Source organism: Netta rufina (assembly GCF_964035555.1).
Source record: "Netta rufina genome assembly, chromosome: 1".
In the NCBI taxonomy this organism is placed as follows: domain Eukaryota; kingdom Metazoa; phylum Chordata; class Aves; order Anseriformes; family Anatidae; genus Netta; species Netta rufina.
This window is the reverse complement of record NC_140123.1, coordinates 119,574,898-119,594,713: the sequence shown is the minus strand read 5'-3', so window position 1 is coordinate 119,594,713 and position 19,816 is coordinate 119,574,898. Positions and strand designations below refer to the sequence as shown.

The window sequence follows — 19,816 nt, the reverse complement described above, 5'->3', positions numbered from 1 at the left end:
CTAGTAGCCTAGCACTTTTGTATACCACAGGTTCTTTATTTTTTCCATCAGCTGTTCGGCCAGTAAACTGAGTTTGGTTGTTTCTCTGATGAGGAAGGTCCTGCAGAGACAACGGCATATGTGGTAAGATATACACGTATGTGAGTGAGGGCAGTCTGCATCTGCAGTAGTTATCAAACTACCCTTCTTTCACACTGCCTTTTTCATTGAGAGTGCAATGCTCCTCAGCACTTCTAGAGGGGTTTTCCTCAGAAGATAGGAATAGGCAGTATGTATTTTCTATGACTTAGATGAAACTGTATCTCCTGGGTCACCTTACTTTTCCTTTCAGGAGGAAATTCTTTCCCCTTCTTTGAGGAATATATATTTACAGTTAGAACCAACTCTGTGAACTGAGTGCCACCAGTGTTTGCTGGCACCTTCAGTACTCAGCCCTTCCCAAACAGCACCACTCCACCTACCCAGCTCCTTCCAGGGGGGCTTGATGCCCCACTAGCCAGTGGCCTCTCTCTCACTACTCATGTCTAAAGATAAGTATTTGCTATCCCCATGAGTATTGTATTCAATGTGCATCCCTGGGAAGAGGTTGCACTGTGATACAAAACCATATCAACATCGCTTTTCATTATAGTCACATCAGGCTTTGGTTGATTCATTGCCCCTTGGGTCTCCTTCTACAGATAGTGCATTAATCTGTTCTTTCTCCCCCTCCTCCCTCTCCCTCTCCACCCACGGCTATTGCAATACTAGCGCAGATTCTCCATACCTGGTCCCAACAACTACTGGAGTCTGGGCAGCATCCGCCAAGAACTGACCAACTCTAGGGGACATCTTGTTCACAGTTTCGTAGATGTAAGCTGCAATTGCATCGGGGATGACCAACCAGTCACGACGGTCTCTCTCAAAGATGGACTTTGAGTGCACTTCTGCGAAGGAGGAGGCAAAAAACATGAGGTTTCTCCAGTCCCTCTGATATCTTCCCCCACACGCAATGGGAAGAGACATGAAACTCTCAGGTTCACAGCCTCCCCCAGAATTTGATTTGCTCTAGCAGCATCCAACAGCACCTCATTGCTAATTTGGGGGTACTTGAGTCATAGGCTTTACATGCTAGAATATTTGCACCAGGTATGGATGGTTTGTACACCAAGCTCCTACTGTCTGGTTTCACTCTAGCTAGCACCGTAAATTCATGGTTTTACCTTATGGATGGAACAGACTTCTCTAAGGCAAGTTAAAACCCGTCATAAAAGCTTTTCAGACGTACCGGGAACGGTGGTGCTAAGGAGCAGGATCAGAGCTATCACCAATGCCCTGTATTGCACCATGGTTTGCGGTCCCAGTTCAGCCCCGCACACCTGGAGACCTGCTGGAATCACAACACAATGCTTTGTTTGTTTTCAGAGAAATAAAACACGTCTGTTAAACACCACATTCGTGCAACAAACCTAACAAATAAATGAAAAAGGAAGCAGGAAAGATCATTTGGTGCATTTCTTTTGAAGGAGTGAGGAAAAGATTGCACAAAGAAAAGTATTCTTTTATTTGTATAATAGCAAATATCCACAATGAATGATAACTTTCAGAGTTCCAAGGAATCTGTGGCAGTTACAATCACTTTTTTTATTATAAAAATATATATAATTGATTTTTTTTTTTTTTTAATAAGAGAACTAAAATTCCTTGTTTCGGTATTTGAGCAAACAACTAAAACTGGCAGTGATCAGAATAGACTTCTTCAACACATAGGTACAACTGCAAAAAGTCAGTTAAGGGAATTTTGGTTTGATCTTTTGCAAATGGCTGTATGGAATCTTGTGCTAGTTAGTGCTTCATATAAAATGATCTGAATGACCCAGTGATCTGAGTATTTTGTCTTGAGCTAGAAAAGACTCAACCAGGTCCTTCTCTTTTCCACGCTGTGATTAGTGAATCAGCTGGCAACCCAAGCAGAACACATTTTTAGAAGGGAATAAGTACAAACTTTAGCCTCATCCAATATCCTTTTGTCTATTAAAAAAGGCAGAGGAACTCTTGAAAAGTTGCTACTTAGTACATTGAAAGGATGACATTGCATCTAAACAAGATTTTCAAACACAGTGTTCTTAGAAAGGTTTTTAGAAGTTAAAATTGATTACAGCCTGACTTACAGCATGACATGTCAGAACAACATGAAGTAAACATTGCAGTACTAAGATCTGCAGTGGCAAGAAGAAGGCTGCAAGCCTATTCCTTATGAATACTTTGCTAAATCCTGTTCCAGATAGCGGCACTAGTCAGCGCTCCCTCTTATTCCACAGTAAGACAGTTTGTTCCCATTTTGTTCTCCTTCTAAGCACAGATTACCTCAGAAAGTTACATCTCCATCTTCACCAGACATTTGCCAACTGGCAGCAGTTCCTCAGTTACCACCCTCCCTTGATTGTTAATCCTAGAGACAAATTCTCCCTCTGTAGATAAAAGTTATAAATCTTCTTCCCAGGAGCATAAAGAGGGGATCTTACCTGCTTTAAAGCCTGTAGACCCTCTGTTGAGAGCAGCTGTGAAAAAAGTTAGACATCTTCCAACACTGAAACTCTGTAATCTCTACCATGGGCTCGGCCCTCCTATGAAGCATCCATCACTCAACTTCAGTCCAGGTTGCTCAAGCACTCCCACCCTCTTCCCCCTCCACTCGCTTCTCTCCGTCCTACGTACACCAGTCACAAAGTCCATGCCACCCAGAACAGGCAGTGCAGCTCTTACCTGTCCTGCGTTCTCTCTCTCAGGCCGAAGCTGAGGTAGATGCTCATCTGAGACACCGGCATTTATGCAGAGCTAATATAGAGATAGCAAGGGGTCAAAGGTCCTGCTTTGTTTCCCCATTTGCTCTTTTGCTGTTGTTGGGATTTGGTAACGGAGGGTCAGTCTGACCCGAGCCTAGGAGACGTGGAAGGCAGCTCCTGGGTCACTGAGTCCCCTACTTTTCAGGCAACCATGTCATGGAGGCCCCTTTCATAAGCTGACCAAATTCCACATTAACAGTAGCTGGAGCTGGGCTGAATTTTGCTTCCAGTGCTCCTGTGGGAAGGCCCATGCCATAACCTCACTGCACTGACAGATGCAAATTATTTGTGGCTATTACACTCATCCATATTTCACCCTTTGTTTCCAACACATCCATTAACCAACTGAGGCACGCAGGTGAGCGCGCACATCCATGCAGCACTCTCGCAGTTCTTCTGTCCCCATATCCAAACCTTTTTGCACAGGCTGACGAGATGGGCATGCACCTGAGCCAGCTGTCAAAACATGGACTGGGGAAATTTAATTCCTCCCCAGGCTGCCTGGGGAAATGGGCCCAGTCAGAAAGCAAGAGTTCCCCTACCACAGCCAGGGCAGCCAAGTCAGCGATTGCAGCAGCGATACAACTCAGGGCACATCAATTCAAGAGGGTTGCCAGTGGGTTCCCAGACAATTTTCCTACTTTCTTGGTGAAAAGATTTATTATTTTTTTTTTTTAATAAAAGTTAAAAAAAAAAAACTCCTGAAAATACGAAAAACCCTCCTGAAACAACTATTACAAACATTGACAAAAAACAAACAAACAAACAAAAAAAAACCTCATGGAAACAAATCATATTGCACTTTTGTCCAAAAAATAGCAACAGAAAATTCTTACTAATGTCTAACGAGGTTATTTCCAGAAGTCAGAACAGAGAATTTTCAGTTCCACTTCTGGTGAAAATACTCAAAAGCAATTTAGGGTCTAGGAAGAAGACACAGGAGCAACAGTTTGTAAGTTCCCTTATATTTTAATGGTACATTCAGCAATCATTGAAAAGAATCTACACATTTACCATCTGCTCTTACAGCTGCAGTAACATTGAGAACACCAGTACGAGGCACATTATAGGCATTAAACTTAACAGAAATAGCAACAAGCAGTTATTACTATGGGTGTTAATTAACATCACATCATCTTTCTCCTACGTCGGGTCAACAAATGGCAGTCTCTGACCATACTAAAGGGGTATTTTATACTGATGTGCTGCTCGAGGTAGTAACACCAAGGGGGTTTAGCTGCCCTGTGTAGGGATATGTACAACCATGGAGCTTCGCATTGTGCTTGCTATCACGAGGCAACTTACCCTCCCCACCAAGTTAGCCTAACTTTACCTAGCGCTATCATGAACACAACCCCAGAGATAGCAACTGGGCCTTTCAGCACTTTCTACTGCCAAACAGGCAATTGCCAAGCCCAGATCAATGATTGCACAAGCAGCAGCCCTTGCCCCCCGTTCCTGGAATGGCATCCTGGAATGGCAGGGTGCTCTGCAAATAAGCAAGAAAGCCAGGTATTGCAAGGCCTTTCTGAATCAAAGAAAAAATAATTTATTACTTTAAAAAAAAATAATCTTTTGTGATGAATCTCTGGCCTGAGGTAGAAAGCAGCTGAAAGAAGCAGCATGGGTGTTCTTATCTGCCCCATGGGACATGGTCACTCACTCATTACATTATTGTTTTAATTAGGATAGCCACAGGAGTTATCAAGGCACTCTTGATAAAGGAAATTAATTCTTGATGGTAAGGTACGTTCCTTCAGCTGTGTGACAGGAAGAAACAAAAGCCTAGAGTGACAATAACTCTCAAATAAGAAACACGTCCAATTTCTTTCACCACAAATGGGCTGACACATGAACATCAGCTCTTTGGAATGGCTAAAAAATTAAACACCAGTAAGTTACAGCCTAGAAAGAATGAGGCTAGGCCATTTCCTACCATTACTTCTTTCAGTGTGTAGTATTTGACCTACTCAATTCAATCTCTCTTTTAAAAAAAAAAGTCAAAGATCTGGTAATCTTACTGGGAAAAAAAAAAAAAAAAAAAGGAATATACATAGCATTGAGCAGTGCTGTTGCGAAGACTTTCATTTATAGCCAATTAAAAAGAGAAATGAGCATTTAAGATGTAGCCTATTTCCTTCCAGCTTTTCTGCCTGCTGTCAGTTGCAAAGCATGCATTTATAGATTCCCTTTTTAATTGTTTCACAGCCCACCGACTGGTGCTTTATGAACTACAGTGTTCTGTGGACCAGATCTTCGCAAACCTGGTACCATTTCTGCTTCCCTGCTGGAAAACCTAATCGACTTCTGTCTGCAGTTTAAGTCACAGAATTAAGTCTGAGATATAATCACTTTTCCCTGAAGAGTTTTGTTTAACATTTTTGTAACTGTGAACAAAGTGACTGAAGAGCAGCTCAAGCATGATGAAGATAAAACTCTTCAGACTTTCACACAGCACGAATTGTGTGAATTCACACAATCTACAGTTAGTCACCCTAGCACAAGCATGGGGCCCATGGTGACAAGTAGCGATGGAAGGCTCTTTCACGGTATTTAGATCAAAAAAATGCAACCTCTGCAGTTGTCGTGCTCACACTAGCGCATCATGCTTCAACCACTGCTGCTGTTACACACAATCATCTAGGTTTTCTTAGTAAAACTTGCTGGACATGTGTTGGCTTATACACACTTAAACATTAAGGAAAGGAAACTCTTCCCCACGCTACCATATCAGGATCACAACTGATGTCCCAATAGGCTCTGCTCTTGAAGGAGAAAGGGGCATTCCCCGAAGCCTGGACATTTAGGCTGGGTTGAGAAGCTAGTGGATCCTGCTGCTCTATCTCCATACAAAGGTATCAGAAATAAGCAGTGTCAGCCAAGAAACTGTAGGAAAATGGGTGCTCTCCACTGTAGTCTTTGGTCGATCAGCAACTGCATCAGATATCCAGCTAGGAGTGCTTGCTTCTAGCATGATGTTTCCCATCATTGTTGAAAGAAAAGAAAAAGGGAGGTGGGCAAAATGAAAGCATGCCCAAGTCAGTCTTCCAGGGACACCAGTAACAGGGACATAAAAGAACAAATAATTGAAAGTGTCCCATGTGGCACTGGTTGGGAAATAAGCTGGGCGATACAGTGATTAACACTGGCCAATCTCTAGTGCCTCTGGGTTACACAATAATTCACAAGATGCTCCTAAAGCTCCTTGCTAACAGTTGAGTCTTGAATCCAGAAGTGCCTTTGGCAAGCCAGTTTCCTGTGGAAGCTGCCAGCATGCAACTACAACACCCAGAGAACATCAATTTTTCCAGCACATCTTAAATGAAAACAAGGGATGAATCACAAAGAGAAATGGTAAGCCGTTCCCCTTTGCAGCTGGTCTCAAAGCACAGAGAAATCCTGTGTTCAGGTTGCAAGGTAGGAGATAAGAAAACCCTACAACCTAGCTGTAGATCAGATACACCATGTATTCAGAACTGGTGTGTCAGGGTAAAGATCAAGAAGACAACAGTAAAAATTGTGACTGTAAGACTTCTTCAGAGCCCTTTATCCCACCCCATGTATATAATACATGGCACAGCGAGCAAAGGGAGAACATAAAACGCATAAAAAAAGAGTAGATAGCTCAGGAAGCATACAACCATCAAAGTCATGCTTCCTAGAGCTGAAGGAAGTTCTGGTTCACCATATGAGGGACATCAGTCATACCCTGCTCAGTCCCTGTGGGGTCAACCAAGCTTTGGTAAATTTAGCCTGTTATATTTACAAATAAAATCAAGTCTGCTTTGAAGGCTAGAACAAGCATCACTATAGGTATCAAGGTCTAAGCTTAGGATAGGGTGTTTCAGTCAATATAGGATGAATGAGGTGGCAACTTTCAATTGTGCCTGTCAGCCCTTATTAAGGCAGTTGTACATCCTTCTGTCACTGTGATTCTTCTTTTAGGGAGAGAGGCTTACCAGAGACAAAAGGAAGCAAACGCCTAACTATGCTGAATAGCCAGGCAGAAGCAGAAATTTTACATATTCTGAAGTATAACAGAGGGCCTACGAAAGGAGATGTTGTACTTCCCTGCACCAGACTCTGAGGGGGCCTGATCAGATGAGCTCCAGAGGCCTCCTCCAACTTAAAATTATTCTAGTGTTCTGTGACTTCACAGCTCTGCGATTATCTGAGTCATTCTCCAGTAACTGGTGTGCAAAGGACCAGCATTCTACAGACTGGGCTCCTTGTAGGGCCAGGGTACCTAACGAAGGCAACTGATGTCTCTCTTTGAAGTCTGGGAATACACTGTTTATTAAAAAATTCTGCTGTTTCCAATAGAAAATTTTCAGTGGACCACAGCCCATTAAAAACTTAAGTCTCCAAATCAAAGCAGTAACAAAAAGGCATTACATATTGCTTTCGTGGTCACTAGACATAAATTCTTCAGGGTCACAAGTTTAAGGGGAAGTAGCTTCATCTTTTGTCTTGGTTGCTGGTTGCCTGTTCAATTAAAAGCAGCCGTTCCAACCCACATAGCTGAAAAGCTAAGAGGAGTCCACTGGGAATCCCAGTTCTTTCAGCAGTGGCATTAAATGACTATGCTTCTTGCACTGTGGGAACTCCCTCTGTCCTGCAAGAGAAAATAAAAGATTCAGGAACAAGGAAGGATGGACGGAAAACACGCTTCTTCCTACCTGCTCTGAGCACCACAACAAAACCACCCATACATCCCAGCTGGTTCTAGAGCTCCATTTCCTTAAAAAATTCAGAGGGGAAAATTGTTATATGCAAAATGCAGCCGTTTTTGAAGGCTGCCACCTGGTAAAATACTGCATGTAGGCAGTAACGGACATTTAACTTTTTTTTTGTTTGTTTTTTAAAAAAAATCTATTTTTTAAAAGGGAGAATGTGGTGTCTCAGAAACTAGCAATTGGATATGAAACTTCTCACATACAGGATGCTGGCTGAAATACGGTCCCAGTGTGAACTGGCACGATGAGATGTGAACAATAGCTATTCACTGCCCATATAATGCAAATCCAGTCCTCAGGAGCTGCAACAAGGAAGTCACTCTCACCCACCTGGCCTGAAGGATCACGCATTTCCCACCACTACAGCCACCCGTGATCTTAAAAGCCTATTTCATGCAGCTTCAGGCATCTTACCTTGATGCTAGCACACAGAACCCCAAATGGCTCTAAGTAGGGGCAGCAGTGAGAGGGTATAACATGTCATCCTTTGTGGGATGTGATAGGTGACCTACTTTATTTAGCTTCTCACTTTGTCCCTGAACACACTAGAGCCATGCAACACACGTTTGAAGGCAGGGAAACAGGCTGCAGAAAATAACAATCATTCACTCCCAACCCCAGAACCCGGCTCTTCCCTTCGGCGGGAGGGCAAAAAGGGCAGCTGACTCACCGACCGCAGTCCCATGCCGTCCCTGTGCTTGCTGTCCCGATCTGGGACGATTTCTAGCGAGCGGTAACTGGGGGGTTTTTCTGGCCAGTCCCGAGACCGATTGCGCCGCCTGCGGTTGGCCGCTGGGACGTGGTCGTGCTCCTCTGAGGAACTCCAGGAGCCCCGGCGGGACGGAGGAGAGTAGCTGTGCCTCCGCTGACCCGAGCTATTGCTCCTCCCGGCGTGCTGCTGGTACTCTCGCCTCCCACCCCGATGGTGGCCAGGGCGCTCCCTGGGCTCCTCCGAATAGAAACTGCAGCTGCTGCTGCTGCTCTTGCCCCTCTCAGTCCGGCGGGGGGGTGACGCATCCCGCCTGGAGTGCTGGGGCCTGCTGGTGTAGCCGCCTGCCCTCTGCCGCTGTGGATAATCCTCTCGCTGCCTGTCCCGGGGCTCCCGACTGTAGCTGGAACGAGAATCCCCGCTGGACGCCAAGGGCCACCTCCGATTTTCCCTCCTGTTCTCTGCTGCTGAATCCCAAGGCCTGGGGCTGCGGGCATCTCTGGGTGGCCGTGAGGAGTTGCTGCCCCCATGGGAGGAGGGGACGCGGTCGGCGAGCAGAGGAGGAGGTCCTGTTAGGCTGCGTGGCACCACATCAGAGCCCAGGGAGGATAGCAGGCTGGGCTGCATGGCCTGCCGCTGGTGGGGGGGTGGCTGGGGCTGCGACAGGCTCAGCTTTTGGATTTCAGACTCCAGGTAGTCCAAAACACCCTTGTTAGGGGCAAGTTGAGCTGGTGGCTGCGCCAGCGGGAGGCTGTTGTGCAGAGACACATCTAAGGATAAAAGAACATGGGAATGCAGCAAGTCAAGGAGAAGCAATAAAGAAAAAAACTCATGTTTTTGGCTAAATCCCTTCTGAGCCTCTCTTCTCTTCCTCACTGCAAGAGCTCTTCAAACTCAAGCACTACACCTTACCTTGGGCGGTTGTAAAGTGTAGTAACTGGTAAGTTGCAGCCAGGATCTATGTTTTGAGCAGCACAGAGGCAAGAAATAAAAGTCATCCAGAACACCAAGAAACGCGTTCAGAGAGGAACATGTTTTTTTCCTACAGCGTTGACACCATTTTTTTCTTAATATATTTTTTTACATTAGAGAAAGTTCAGCGTTTCCTCTTAGATTTCACTGAACTGGAAGTAATATGGATCAATACTGAAAAAGTTTTTTTTTTGTAATACAAATGCACATAAACACACACGTTTCTTCACTAGGAAGCTGGTGCTGCTCTGGAACAGTTACCCTAAAAGGTCATGGAATCGCCATCCTTGCAGGTTTCCAGGACTCAGCTGGACAAAACCACAGCTAATATGACTGAGTCTGGAGTCAGTCCTGCTGTAAGCAAGAGTCAGCACGAGATGACCTTAGAGTTTCCTTCCACTCAGCACCTCTAAAATTTCAAAGTTGACCTGAAACATGCTAAGAAACAGCCTGAGGAATGTAGTTGTTCCTTGTACTCTGCCAGGATGCACATGCATTTCCTTCAGAAGTCTCAGTGCATTCTGTTTTACAATTATATTGAAATCCCCTAATTTTCTGGGATTATTAAATGAGTAAGTTATTTTATTACTTATTTCTCTACAGTTTCATATACTCCATCTTTCCTCCTCTATTAAGGCAGAAACATATACCACTGATGTAGGATTTTGGGGCAGAACATCTAGCAAGTTCTTCCACGTTCAGCAACGAGTCCTTTATTCTTCACTGCTTGCAGGCTAGATCTATTGCACGGGAGGGAGTTTGCCCTCAATCATATGAAGACTAGACATTTGATAAGAACTCAAACAAATTGCACCTCTCCTGTCATGTCAATGTTGGCTATAAGGAGTTGACCGTGACCAGCACAGCAGAACAAAGAGACAGTACCCTCCTCTACCACACGAAGGGAGATAAGCTGGGTATATTTACCCTGCAGTCACTGTGGGGTAGCACAAGCTATGCCTTAGTTAGCATTAAACTACTTCACCAGCACTGAGTCTAGCAAGACGTTTAAGACAGATATCCTGTCTTTATCCACCCAGGCAAGTCTAAAGAGCACTACAGATGTTGCAGAGCTGTCATGCTAGGAACATCTTCCTCACTTCTGCAAGAGAGGATGAAGCCTCACTGCTGAACCTGCCTGAGAAGTGTCCTGCTTCTCATCCCGGTTTCCCTCTGAAATGATGCCCGTGACCTCACCTCGTTGCAGTAGAGGGTTCAGCTGGTAAGAGGAAAGCTGCGAGTTCCTATCACCACCTTCATAGAACACATTAGGTGACATCCAAGGCGCGAGTGCCTGAGCCTGCTTCACGAACCGATGCCGTTCCAGGGCTGTAAAAGAGGAAGAAAGCTTAGAGCAACTCCCCCTTGCCCAGCTTGCAGTACACATGCCGTTTTGCTTGACAAGACTACAGCCTTTGAATGTGATCAGGTACGTAAAATTCACAGAATGAAAAGCCCTTGCCAACCGGTGACAAAGGTTAAAAATAAAGAATAGGAAATTTCAACACGAAGTTGTATGGCTTCAAAAAAGATACCTAAAACTGAAGGAAAGGGTTACTGCCAGACATTTAGGGTACATTTCCAGGAACTGGGAACAAATAGCACTATGATTAAGTACACAGCACGTAACCAAATGCAGGGCTTCTGCCTGCCATCTCATTATGAGTACAGTCGTAGAAAGGCGTGAAATAACAGCTCAGACAGCAGGACATATAGCACACTTTTCTCTCTTAAAACTTTCAGTTTTCCATTGGTCCTCCAGAGCTAAATGAGACCTTTCTTGCCCCCTTCATGCAGGCTTTATCCAGATCTTATCTTCCACACCACACTCAGAAGCCTTAATTGTTTCCTCTCTGTTCCACAGACAAAGCACTCAGCTTCTCCCTGCCTAGTCTTTCAACTGCTCTTGTTGTCCCTCTCTCTGTTTTACCTCAGCATTGACTGCTAAACTTAAACCCCTTTGGACAGGGTGGTCAAATTAGTGAACAAACTAGATTTCATATTCTCAGCTGCAATGTCCTGTGAGACAAAAGAGCAAACTCTATGGAAATTCCTCTCCCTCACTGTTTTTCCACCACTAAACTCCAGACCCCTATACCAAGGGGGTCAGGCTCCAATCCCACTTCACCTTTTCAGCACTTCCATCTCTACAGAGACAATCCTACCACCTCTGTCTTCAAAACCATCACTCATCGATGATTTTTTTTTTTTTTGGGGGGTGGGAGAATAGCTAAAAACATCTTACTCCTTCTACCACGTACAATCAAAACTCAAGTGTACAGCAAATTCTGCAAGCCCCAGACCTTACAAAGCCCAACTCTGCATGGTTTGTCTTTCACTACTCTGTGAAACTTTTCTGTAATTGGGACTTCTGCAGAATTTCTCTTATATGGCTTCTCTGAAGCCTCAGAAGAGGCAGAATTTCACTGCAGCCTCTTCTCCTGTAAGGCACTAACAGAACATTCTTGCCCATATGTTTCAGGAGAAAGGAATGTAATTGCCTTTGAGACATTTACCCCTCTGATAAATCTGGCTGAAGTTGACAAAATTAAAAGTTACTGGAGGGGAAGAGACTGGGGATAGACAGGCTTACTACATAAGTCTTCCTTCTTTATGAAACCAGGCTACAGCTAAGCTCCAATTAATTCTGCCCCCTGGGTTCATCTGTGGCAAGCAACATTTAGACTGCGTGCTCTTTGGGTCTCAACTCCTCCCTTCATCTCACGTGGCACTTCATTTCTTAAACAGATGGTACATACGCCTTCCTTTAGCAGTTTCACTAAATTTACACGGAGCATCACTTGTGGAATAACAGGGACTGATCATGCCTCTCCACACAGCCTTTCCTTTCCCCCCAGTTCATGCAGCTCCACTTTGTTCTTCACTGCATGCTACTTCCCCCTCTCCAGCTTGGCTCCAAACAGAGCGAACTACACAACTGGGTGCTTCAGGGGGTTTAATCCAAATACTGTGATTTTTCTTCAAAGCAGTGTGGTCTGAGGTAGCAGTTTTCAAGAATTTTATGTCAAACTTCAATCATTACTTTTTTTCCCCAAGGGATTCTCCTCCAGTTCAGCTTTCAAACTTGGAAGGAAGAGAAAAAAGAAAATGAAGAGGCAGAAAAGGAAGAGAAAGGCCTCGTGTTCTTCTCCCACTCCTCTGGTTATCAAATTGAGAATGTTCTAGCACCTGGGTTTTGAATGCAGTCTGGCCTGAGCAGTGAAATACCCAGCAGCTACAAGCATAACAACTGCACTGCAGGTTCTCCTCCTTAGGGTATGAAGACACTCGCTAGGACCAAAGTAATTCTGTGCCAGTGATTCTCTGATCTATCCCTAGAGTTGAACAAATGCAGAATTATCTTAGACTTACTCCAATAACCTCATCTTCTCTCCCTCCTCCAGACACTTTGCCTTCCAGTTTGAAACTGATACTGGAACTCACTGAACTACGCACTCTGGTTCCCTCAACTTAAAAAATGGAGGTAAAGTTACAGATCTCTTTTCTAAAGTGCTTGTGAACATTTTTATCTTCACCCTAGTTCCAAAACATACCTGCTGAAAAACTCTGGCAGGATGTTTTGTTGTTTCTTCCACCCATTCCCTGCAGAGAAAGTTTGTTCTTTACCTTTGACAGACTTTACAGCTGCCAGGACAATAATCCAATTCTAAAAATTTACTTTCCAACTTAGACCCTGGTGCAAATACATCCTTGTGCACCAATTCATTAGTAGGAGAAGTCCACGGGAGAAAACGAACTAATAGGAACAGAAGGAGGTCAAACATGTATTTACCACAGTATCTGTACTAGCAGACTTTTCACAGAGTTTTCCATGGGGAGTATAATTGGCTTGCCCCTGGGGCATGTTTAATATTTCTGTAACACCAATTCTGAATTACCCAAACAAATCACTTCTATTACTAGGTTCAAAATCACGTTAGCTGATGACCTGACTTAAAACATCCAGCATTACTTTGCCTCAGTGTATTCTATGCCCATTCAGCAGACCTAGGCTACCCTCTAGTGGCCAGTAAGTGGGAAGAAATCAACCACAACTTGGGTTGTAATTCTAAGATTTAACTGAGGATTTTTTCACCTTCTCTTCAGTTGTGTGGAACTGTTATTCCTCAGGACTGGTTTTTGAGATGCTTCCCATCTCAATCTTCTTTTGTTTTTTAAGTCTCCAATTCATTTCCTGAAGGCCAAAAAGTCAGTCAGATGCAGGATGAAGTGAAGGAGCACTGAAGCAAGGGAGCAATCATAAGGATCCCTTGCAAAGTGGATGATAAAGAGGGCAGGCATCTGGGATGGAAATCACAGTCACAGAATCCAGCAGCCAGTCAAGGAGGCTGAACCTGTACTTTCTCTCGTGAGCAGGGTGAGGTTTTGGGAACCACGCAAGAATGCCTCATGTTTATCATGCAGGAGGCAGGCAAGACAAAAGCATCACTCTGGAGCGCGCCATCACCTCCTACAGAAAAGAAAACCCTCCAGAAAAGCTCATGTGTTTTCAGAATCCTTTTTTGATGAAAACTAGGAAGTCTGGAGGTGTGAGTCTTTCATCTCTATCACCTCTCTCCCCTCATGGAAAGTAATTTCTCTGCCAAATTTGCTTAGCGTCCTCACCACCATATGTTTCACTTGACAGCCCATAAAGCCCCAGAAAGCATTGTGTTTGGTTTTGCCTTTAGCAAATGAGGTCGTCTGGTGGTTCTTTGCAAAGGCTAAACAGATTAAACTTCCATCTAAACCTCTCACAGGTGCTTCTTTTAGCTCTTAGAAAGCCTACTAACACCCAAGGTATACCAAGTAATTCTTTTGCAGTTAAAAGGAAACCAGAAACACAGCTCCTTGTTCACAAATCTTCTTGCAGCATCCAGGGAAGAAACTGATGATTTCAGTGGTACGTAAATGCATTTGCTGCATTTTGTTTCTATCAAATTGTGTAAACTGCAGGGGTATTCTACCTTGTGTTGCTGATAAGTTTCAGAAAGCATTTGCAGTGTTGACCACCACGACAGACCATCTTTCTCACTTCCTTCCCCCCATAAAAAAATCAAACAAACAAACAAACCTTTTTCTCGTGAAAGAGGTATCTCCGAAAATGACAATAAGAAACAAAAATCCAATTTTTATACAAGTACCTCTCGGAGCAACACACTTCAAGATTAGGCCAGTTTGGAGAGTAACATCACAATAAGGACAAGGTATTTGCTTGCCTTCCTCGTGTGCACAGGCATGAGAACCACAAAACAGAGATGAAAACAGTCTTGAGCTACTCACAAAAGGCCAGTGACCATGCCCTGGATGACATGGGTAAAGCTGGCAATGAGGTGGCAGTGGGGGCGAACTCTTGAAAGTAGGACGTGGAGGTGCAAGATGGGATCCACGTCCCTAGCTCCCCTTCTCTCTCTGTCTCTAGTCTCAAATGAAGTTGTTATGAACGTTACATTGTCCATATAAATGCCTCAGTCTATACGGACAATGAACTGGAGGGAGAAAGTGGAACTGAGCAAGCTGCATCTCAGGCTTTTCTCTTTGCAGAAGCCATGAATAGACATATTTGCTGGTACCTCACCTTCCTCATTACAGCAGCACTGGGTTGGGCAGCAGACACACCGAATGTGGCAGCAGCAATACTGGGGGCAGCACTGGCACCAGCATATTCCTATCAGCAGGAGGAGGAGGAGGCCACCAAGGACGATGAGGAGTACTGTGAGCCAGTCTGTGGGAGAAACGGAGAGAGAAAGAGGATCCTTATGTACCTGGGCGCAGAAAATTACAAAGTACCTCTCCACCACTGGAGAAATCTTTGGGTGGAGAGGAAGCGAACAGGAGGAGATATCTGCTACCCAGGCAACAGAGCACTGGCACTTACGCAGCACAATTAGCTTAACTTCTTTGTCTGGATCGCCTGAGGTATCTCCTGGTGCTTCCACAGTGCAGTAGTACACGCCATGGTCCCACCACATGACCTCACTGACGACAAGGTCTGCCCCTGTGGAAGAAGGACTGAGAGGTCAGCAGACTATTTGGGACTGACACTTCCAGACCCCATTCTAGGAGGGTCCTCTGCCTGCAGCCAACATTCAGTACAGCATCTCCCCTCTCCCCAAGGGTAGCCATCACTTTCAGACAATCCCCTCTGAGACCACTGAGAACATCTGTAAATAGCAGTAACTGCCAGTTCTTTTCGTCTTGCTGGAAGGCAACAATACTTACAGGTGTGGCTAATTCTTTGTGCCATGAAAATACCAGAGTGCTACCAGGTGATGGGTGTTAAAATGGATGCTGCCAACACTGGTTTTGGAACAGAGATCACGGTCCCCATTAGGTCAGACATCCCAGTAGCTCCCTGGCAGTAGCAACAGCTATTGCTCCAGGGGCAGCATGGAGTGGAGAACCACGCAGTACTTAGAGGAAAACTGTTTTCTGGCCTCCAGACTCCTCAGCTTACCTTTGCCCTTCAGCAAAATGCTCAGACATCCTCAACTCAGCCTTAGTTTGTAATACCCCCAGCACCCTTGGGCCAGTCGGGTACAAGGGAGCTGGCCCTTCATAATTCTTGTTCCATTGCCACCTCACAGAGTACGTATGGCTCCAGATGGCAGCCCCATTTATGCTTCTCATCACTTAATAGGCCCAGCTATGGGATAGTTACTGAGCTCACTGCCTGTGAGGCCAAGCCACTCACGGTTCTGGATGGTGATCTTCCGCTGCCGGTAGTCCACGCCCAGCACAGGCTCATTCTGTCCGTATTTCTGGATGACAACGCGCACCTTCCGCTGGCTGTCGTTGCAGTCATCAGAAGGGTCCTGGCCAAGAGCTAAACCGGCCTGGTACGCTATAAACACATCACCAGAAAAGATGCCAAGTTATTTCAAATTTATTTTTTTATCCCCTTGGTAAGCAGTATGAAAACTTTTTGAAAATTCTTGAATGTGCATGTGCATTTGCTTTTGTTCAGTAATAGAAAGCATGGCTTCAAAATGGCAAGGACAAGTTGCTTTGGGATGCTTAAAAGCAAACAAACGTAGAGCCACAGGAATGGCAGATTTTGAGAATGTAGGAGCTGCAGTGGAGATAGCTCATGTGCTCAACAGAAAGAACAATGGAAAGAAGCTAATAATGGTAGGGAAAAGGGCAGGTACCAATGTGAAGATAAACTGCAAAGAAAAAAGTCACAGAACTCCCAGGACTACTGGAATAAAACCATAAGTGTGTTTACCAAAGTATCTAAACATACATGAACTGCTGTTGGAATTATCTCCCTATCCCTCCTGTATGCCATTACATGTTGTGGGGTTCCTAAAGACAAAAAAGAACCCATCATCTGGGTTCCAATCCAGTTCAGGATTATGTGGAGAGGCCCAACAGCATTAACGGAGGACTAGAGGCAATTTCTGTCTCTCTCTTGAGAGATTCATGGTATAATCTAACAGCCAGGCATTTGGAAGCTGAGATTTGAGGAGACAGCATTCAGACAGCATTATCTGTTTGCAATGAAGAGAAGAAAAGACAAATTGTGAATTCATTTTTAAGGGCAAAATTAAGCTAAGGTTGACCATCTTAAACATACCATCTTAAGAACCAGAAACATCCCTGAAACAAGGCTGCACACACCACAATGTCTGCACGTGGAGCACTGCTGCAGGTACTAAATGCTATCACTTAGAAGTCTTTCTGCCCTCCAAAACGCATGTATTTCTTCCTAAAATCAGTAACACCCAGTAACTGGACTCTAGCTCCAACCCTGTGCCCCATCATGGAATCATCAAGTCCACCTGTTGTGGGACAAATAAGCAGAAGCAGGAGGGGCTGCCAAGTTTGAGGTGCGTCAAACACAGCTGAATCTCACTGCCTGCTGGTATGATGACAAGGAGGACAGATGAACTGATTTGGCTGGGATTTCTATGAAACAGGATCATAAAGCCTTGACATTGCAGAGAAAATCAGAGACATAACCTCTTTTTCTTGGAGCCTGGGGAAATACCACCAACCAGACCTGGCTTGTGGTTAGGAAGAGGTCAAAAGCCTGTATTCCCCAGTAAGTCTGCCTGCCCCTTGTTTTCCATTTGAAAATCTCCATTTGCCCCTTCTTTTTCCATTGTCTTTGGAGGACACCCCTGACACTCACAGGCTGAGTAGTAGTCGAAGATAGGGTCCTTGCAGAAGGATTTGAAGCGCCAGGTCACCACGACATCCTGCAGCTGTGCTGAGGTGCTGTAATCACACTTGAGAATGACGCTGGCAAATAAGGTGGTGTAACGCTCAGTATCCTGCACACTCACCAGCAGGGAGAGACAACCTGCAAACAAGAAAACAGAAGGCAGTCAGCCCTCAGGAGCAGACATCACATCATAACTTTCACTCTGGACCAGACTCACAACTGAAATAACGCTTCTCTTTACCTCACACGGGCGTCTACAACACCTCATTTTAACGAAGCTGTTGTTGTGCATGGTTAGAACTCATTCACAAAAACTTCCACAGCATTTTCTACCCAAGCAACAGCATCCACTGAGCAAGTCTTTACGAAGTTTCTCATAAGCTATGCTTTATTTTAGCCACACTCCAGAAACATTTCTATCTTGTTTAAACTTTGATAATAGAGTAAGTTGTGCTTGTCATAAACAATAGTGAAGTTATCACCAGTTGCCTTTGATAAGGCAATACAAACAGCACAGAGTGAGTGTAGGATGCCCTGTTCGGAATTCATCCCAGAGAACAAGGCATGGCTTATAGTACTATGCTAGGTGCTTTCTTGACCGGGGAGCATGACAGCAGGGAAGGAGTGAAGGAAAGGGGGAGGTCTGGAGGGCACCAACCAAAAGGGTCACGAACAAGCACTTGATTTGGATTGCGTATTCAAAGTCTTTCCCTTTATTCCATATATTTAGGATAAGCACAGGGATAAGGGAATATGTAATAACATCTGGATCGCATCTGCAAGCATCCCTCTTTCACTATCCTCCTAGGCTGCATGGAGTATGCTCCAGGCAGTTTCTACCAGGTAGAAACCATATAGCTGGAGGTGCAGCATTGCCTCAACAAGTCGTTGCAGTAGGATACTGGCAGTGCAGTGCTTGCTCAGTTTCTAGCTTGAAGTAAGACTCTTGGCCAACCAACTCGAAGCACAGCAGAGAGAGCTCTTTTGCTTAAAAAATGCCATGTGAACACAGAGAGGACCTGGTAAACTCTGAGTTCAAGGCTTTTCTGAAAAATAAAACATACACACAGACACTTAAATACAGAAATAGCAGCAGCTGTGCAGAATTCCAGCAAAAGCAAGGCTAATGTAGTTTTTACAGTGCTGTAGCAAGACAAGGGCTGGTGATTAGTCGCAGTGGCTCTTGTTTAATCACATTGTATGTTGAGTTGTATGCACTTTGTTTCTGCTTTCGTTGTGAAGCAGCTGATGCACAGGATCTGTGTGGGAAACCACAAGAAACCAAACCAAAATCCGAACCCTCAAAACCTTGATGTCGGTGGCAACCAAACGGATCTTTCCCATAAGAATCGTGACCTGCTGAGGCTCATGGAAACGCAAAACCCCTGCGTAACTTTCACTTACTGAAACCAAAGCTCTGTTTGAAAGGTCTCCTTTCAAACCCCAGCGGCACAGAGATGGTTTCAGTCCCCAAAAGCAGACCCCAAGCTCCCAGACCCCATGTGGCCGAGGTGCAAGAGCCCTCCCCCCGTGCCTGTTCCCTGCCCCGAGGCGAGGCCGCTTCCTGCTGGGCCGGGAGCCGGCCGCACCTTTAGGGCACCGAAACCACCCCGTGCGTCCTGCCGGGACGGGCACTGCTCCTCCGCCCTGCCCCAAGAAAAGCTCAGGACCGGGGCCAGGCCACCCTAACCCCAAACTGGGCAAAAAGGGGGCGACCCCATGCCCTCAACCCCAGCCCGCTCGCCCCAAGGTGTGCGGGGGGGGGGGGAGGAAGGGGAGGCTGGCAGCCCCCATCCCGCCGCCCTGTTGCACTCACCGGCCGGCAGGCAGGCCAGCAGCAGGCAGGCCGGCAGCAGGGCCATGGCGGGGCGGCTGCTTCTTCTTCCTCCTCCTCCTCCTCCTCTTCCTCCAGCACCGGCCGGGTCTGGCCCGGGTCCTCCCCTTCCCGTGCCACCTGTCCCCTCCCTGCCGCCCGCCCCCGCCTCCTCCTCCTCCTCCGCACCTGGGCGGGCAGATACTGGCCTCACAGCTTCAGGAACCGCTTTAAAATATATACATATTACATATACATATAATACACGTATATATTTATATATATATATATATATAGTGTGTAGGTGGTGGTGGCTGACAGCCAACCTCCACAGCGGGAGGTGGCAGGTGGCTGCTCTCCTGGAGCTCAGGTGGAGGCATTTTGATCCTGGAGCTCTGGGTTTGCAGATTTCTTCCCCAGAAGCTACTGTGAGAGGAAATCTGGTGTGGAAGGGCTCCCACCTGTGCCCAGGAGCATTTCAGCCCCATGTGGGAGCTGTGGGATGCAGGGGAGTGTTGGTGTGGTCTTGGCTTCTTAGTGGCTCTGGTAGGGCCATCGTTGGGGTCACATCTTTAGTGGCTGTTGTTTCTG

At 45.5% G+C, this 19,816-nt stretch overlaps 2 protein-coding genes across 2 annotated transcripts; both read right to left on the bottom strand.

The window, feature by feature from the left end:
* LOC311221870 (apovitellenin-1) lies at positions 1-1,328 on the bottom strand (the record flags this gene model as incomplete). The annotated part of the gene is made up of 3 exons (XM_084305855.1): positions 1-100; positions 767-926; positions 1,268-1,328. The coding sequence occupies 3 exons, from the start codon at positions 1,326-1,328 to the stop codon at positions 1-3; spliced, it is 321 nt and encodes a 106-aa protein (XP_084161981.1).
* A 6,070-nt stretch (positions 1,329-7,398) lies between these two features.
* ILDR1 (immunoglobulin like domain containing receptor 1) lies at positions 7,399-19,274 on the bottom strand (the record flags this gene model as incomplete). The annotated part of the gene is made up of 8 exons (XM_084295541.1): positions 7,399-7,440; positions 8,232-9,040; positions 10,440-10,571; positions 14,821-14,967; positions 15,121-15,240; positions 15,937-16,086; positions 17,380-17,550; positions 19,229-19,274. The coding sequence occupies 8 exons, from the start codon at positions 19,272-19,274 to the stop codon at positions 7,399-7,401; spliced, it is 1,617 nt and encodes a 538-aa protein (XP_084151667.1).
* Between the last annotated feature and the right edge of the window lie 542 nt (positions 19,275-19,816).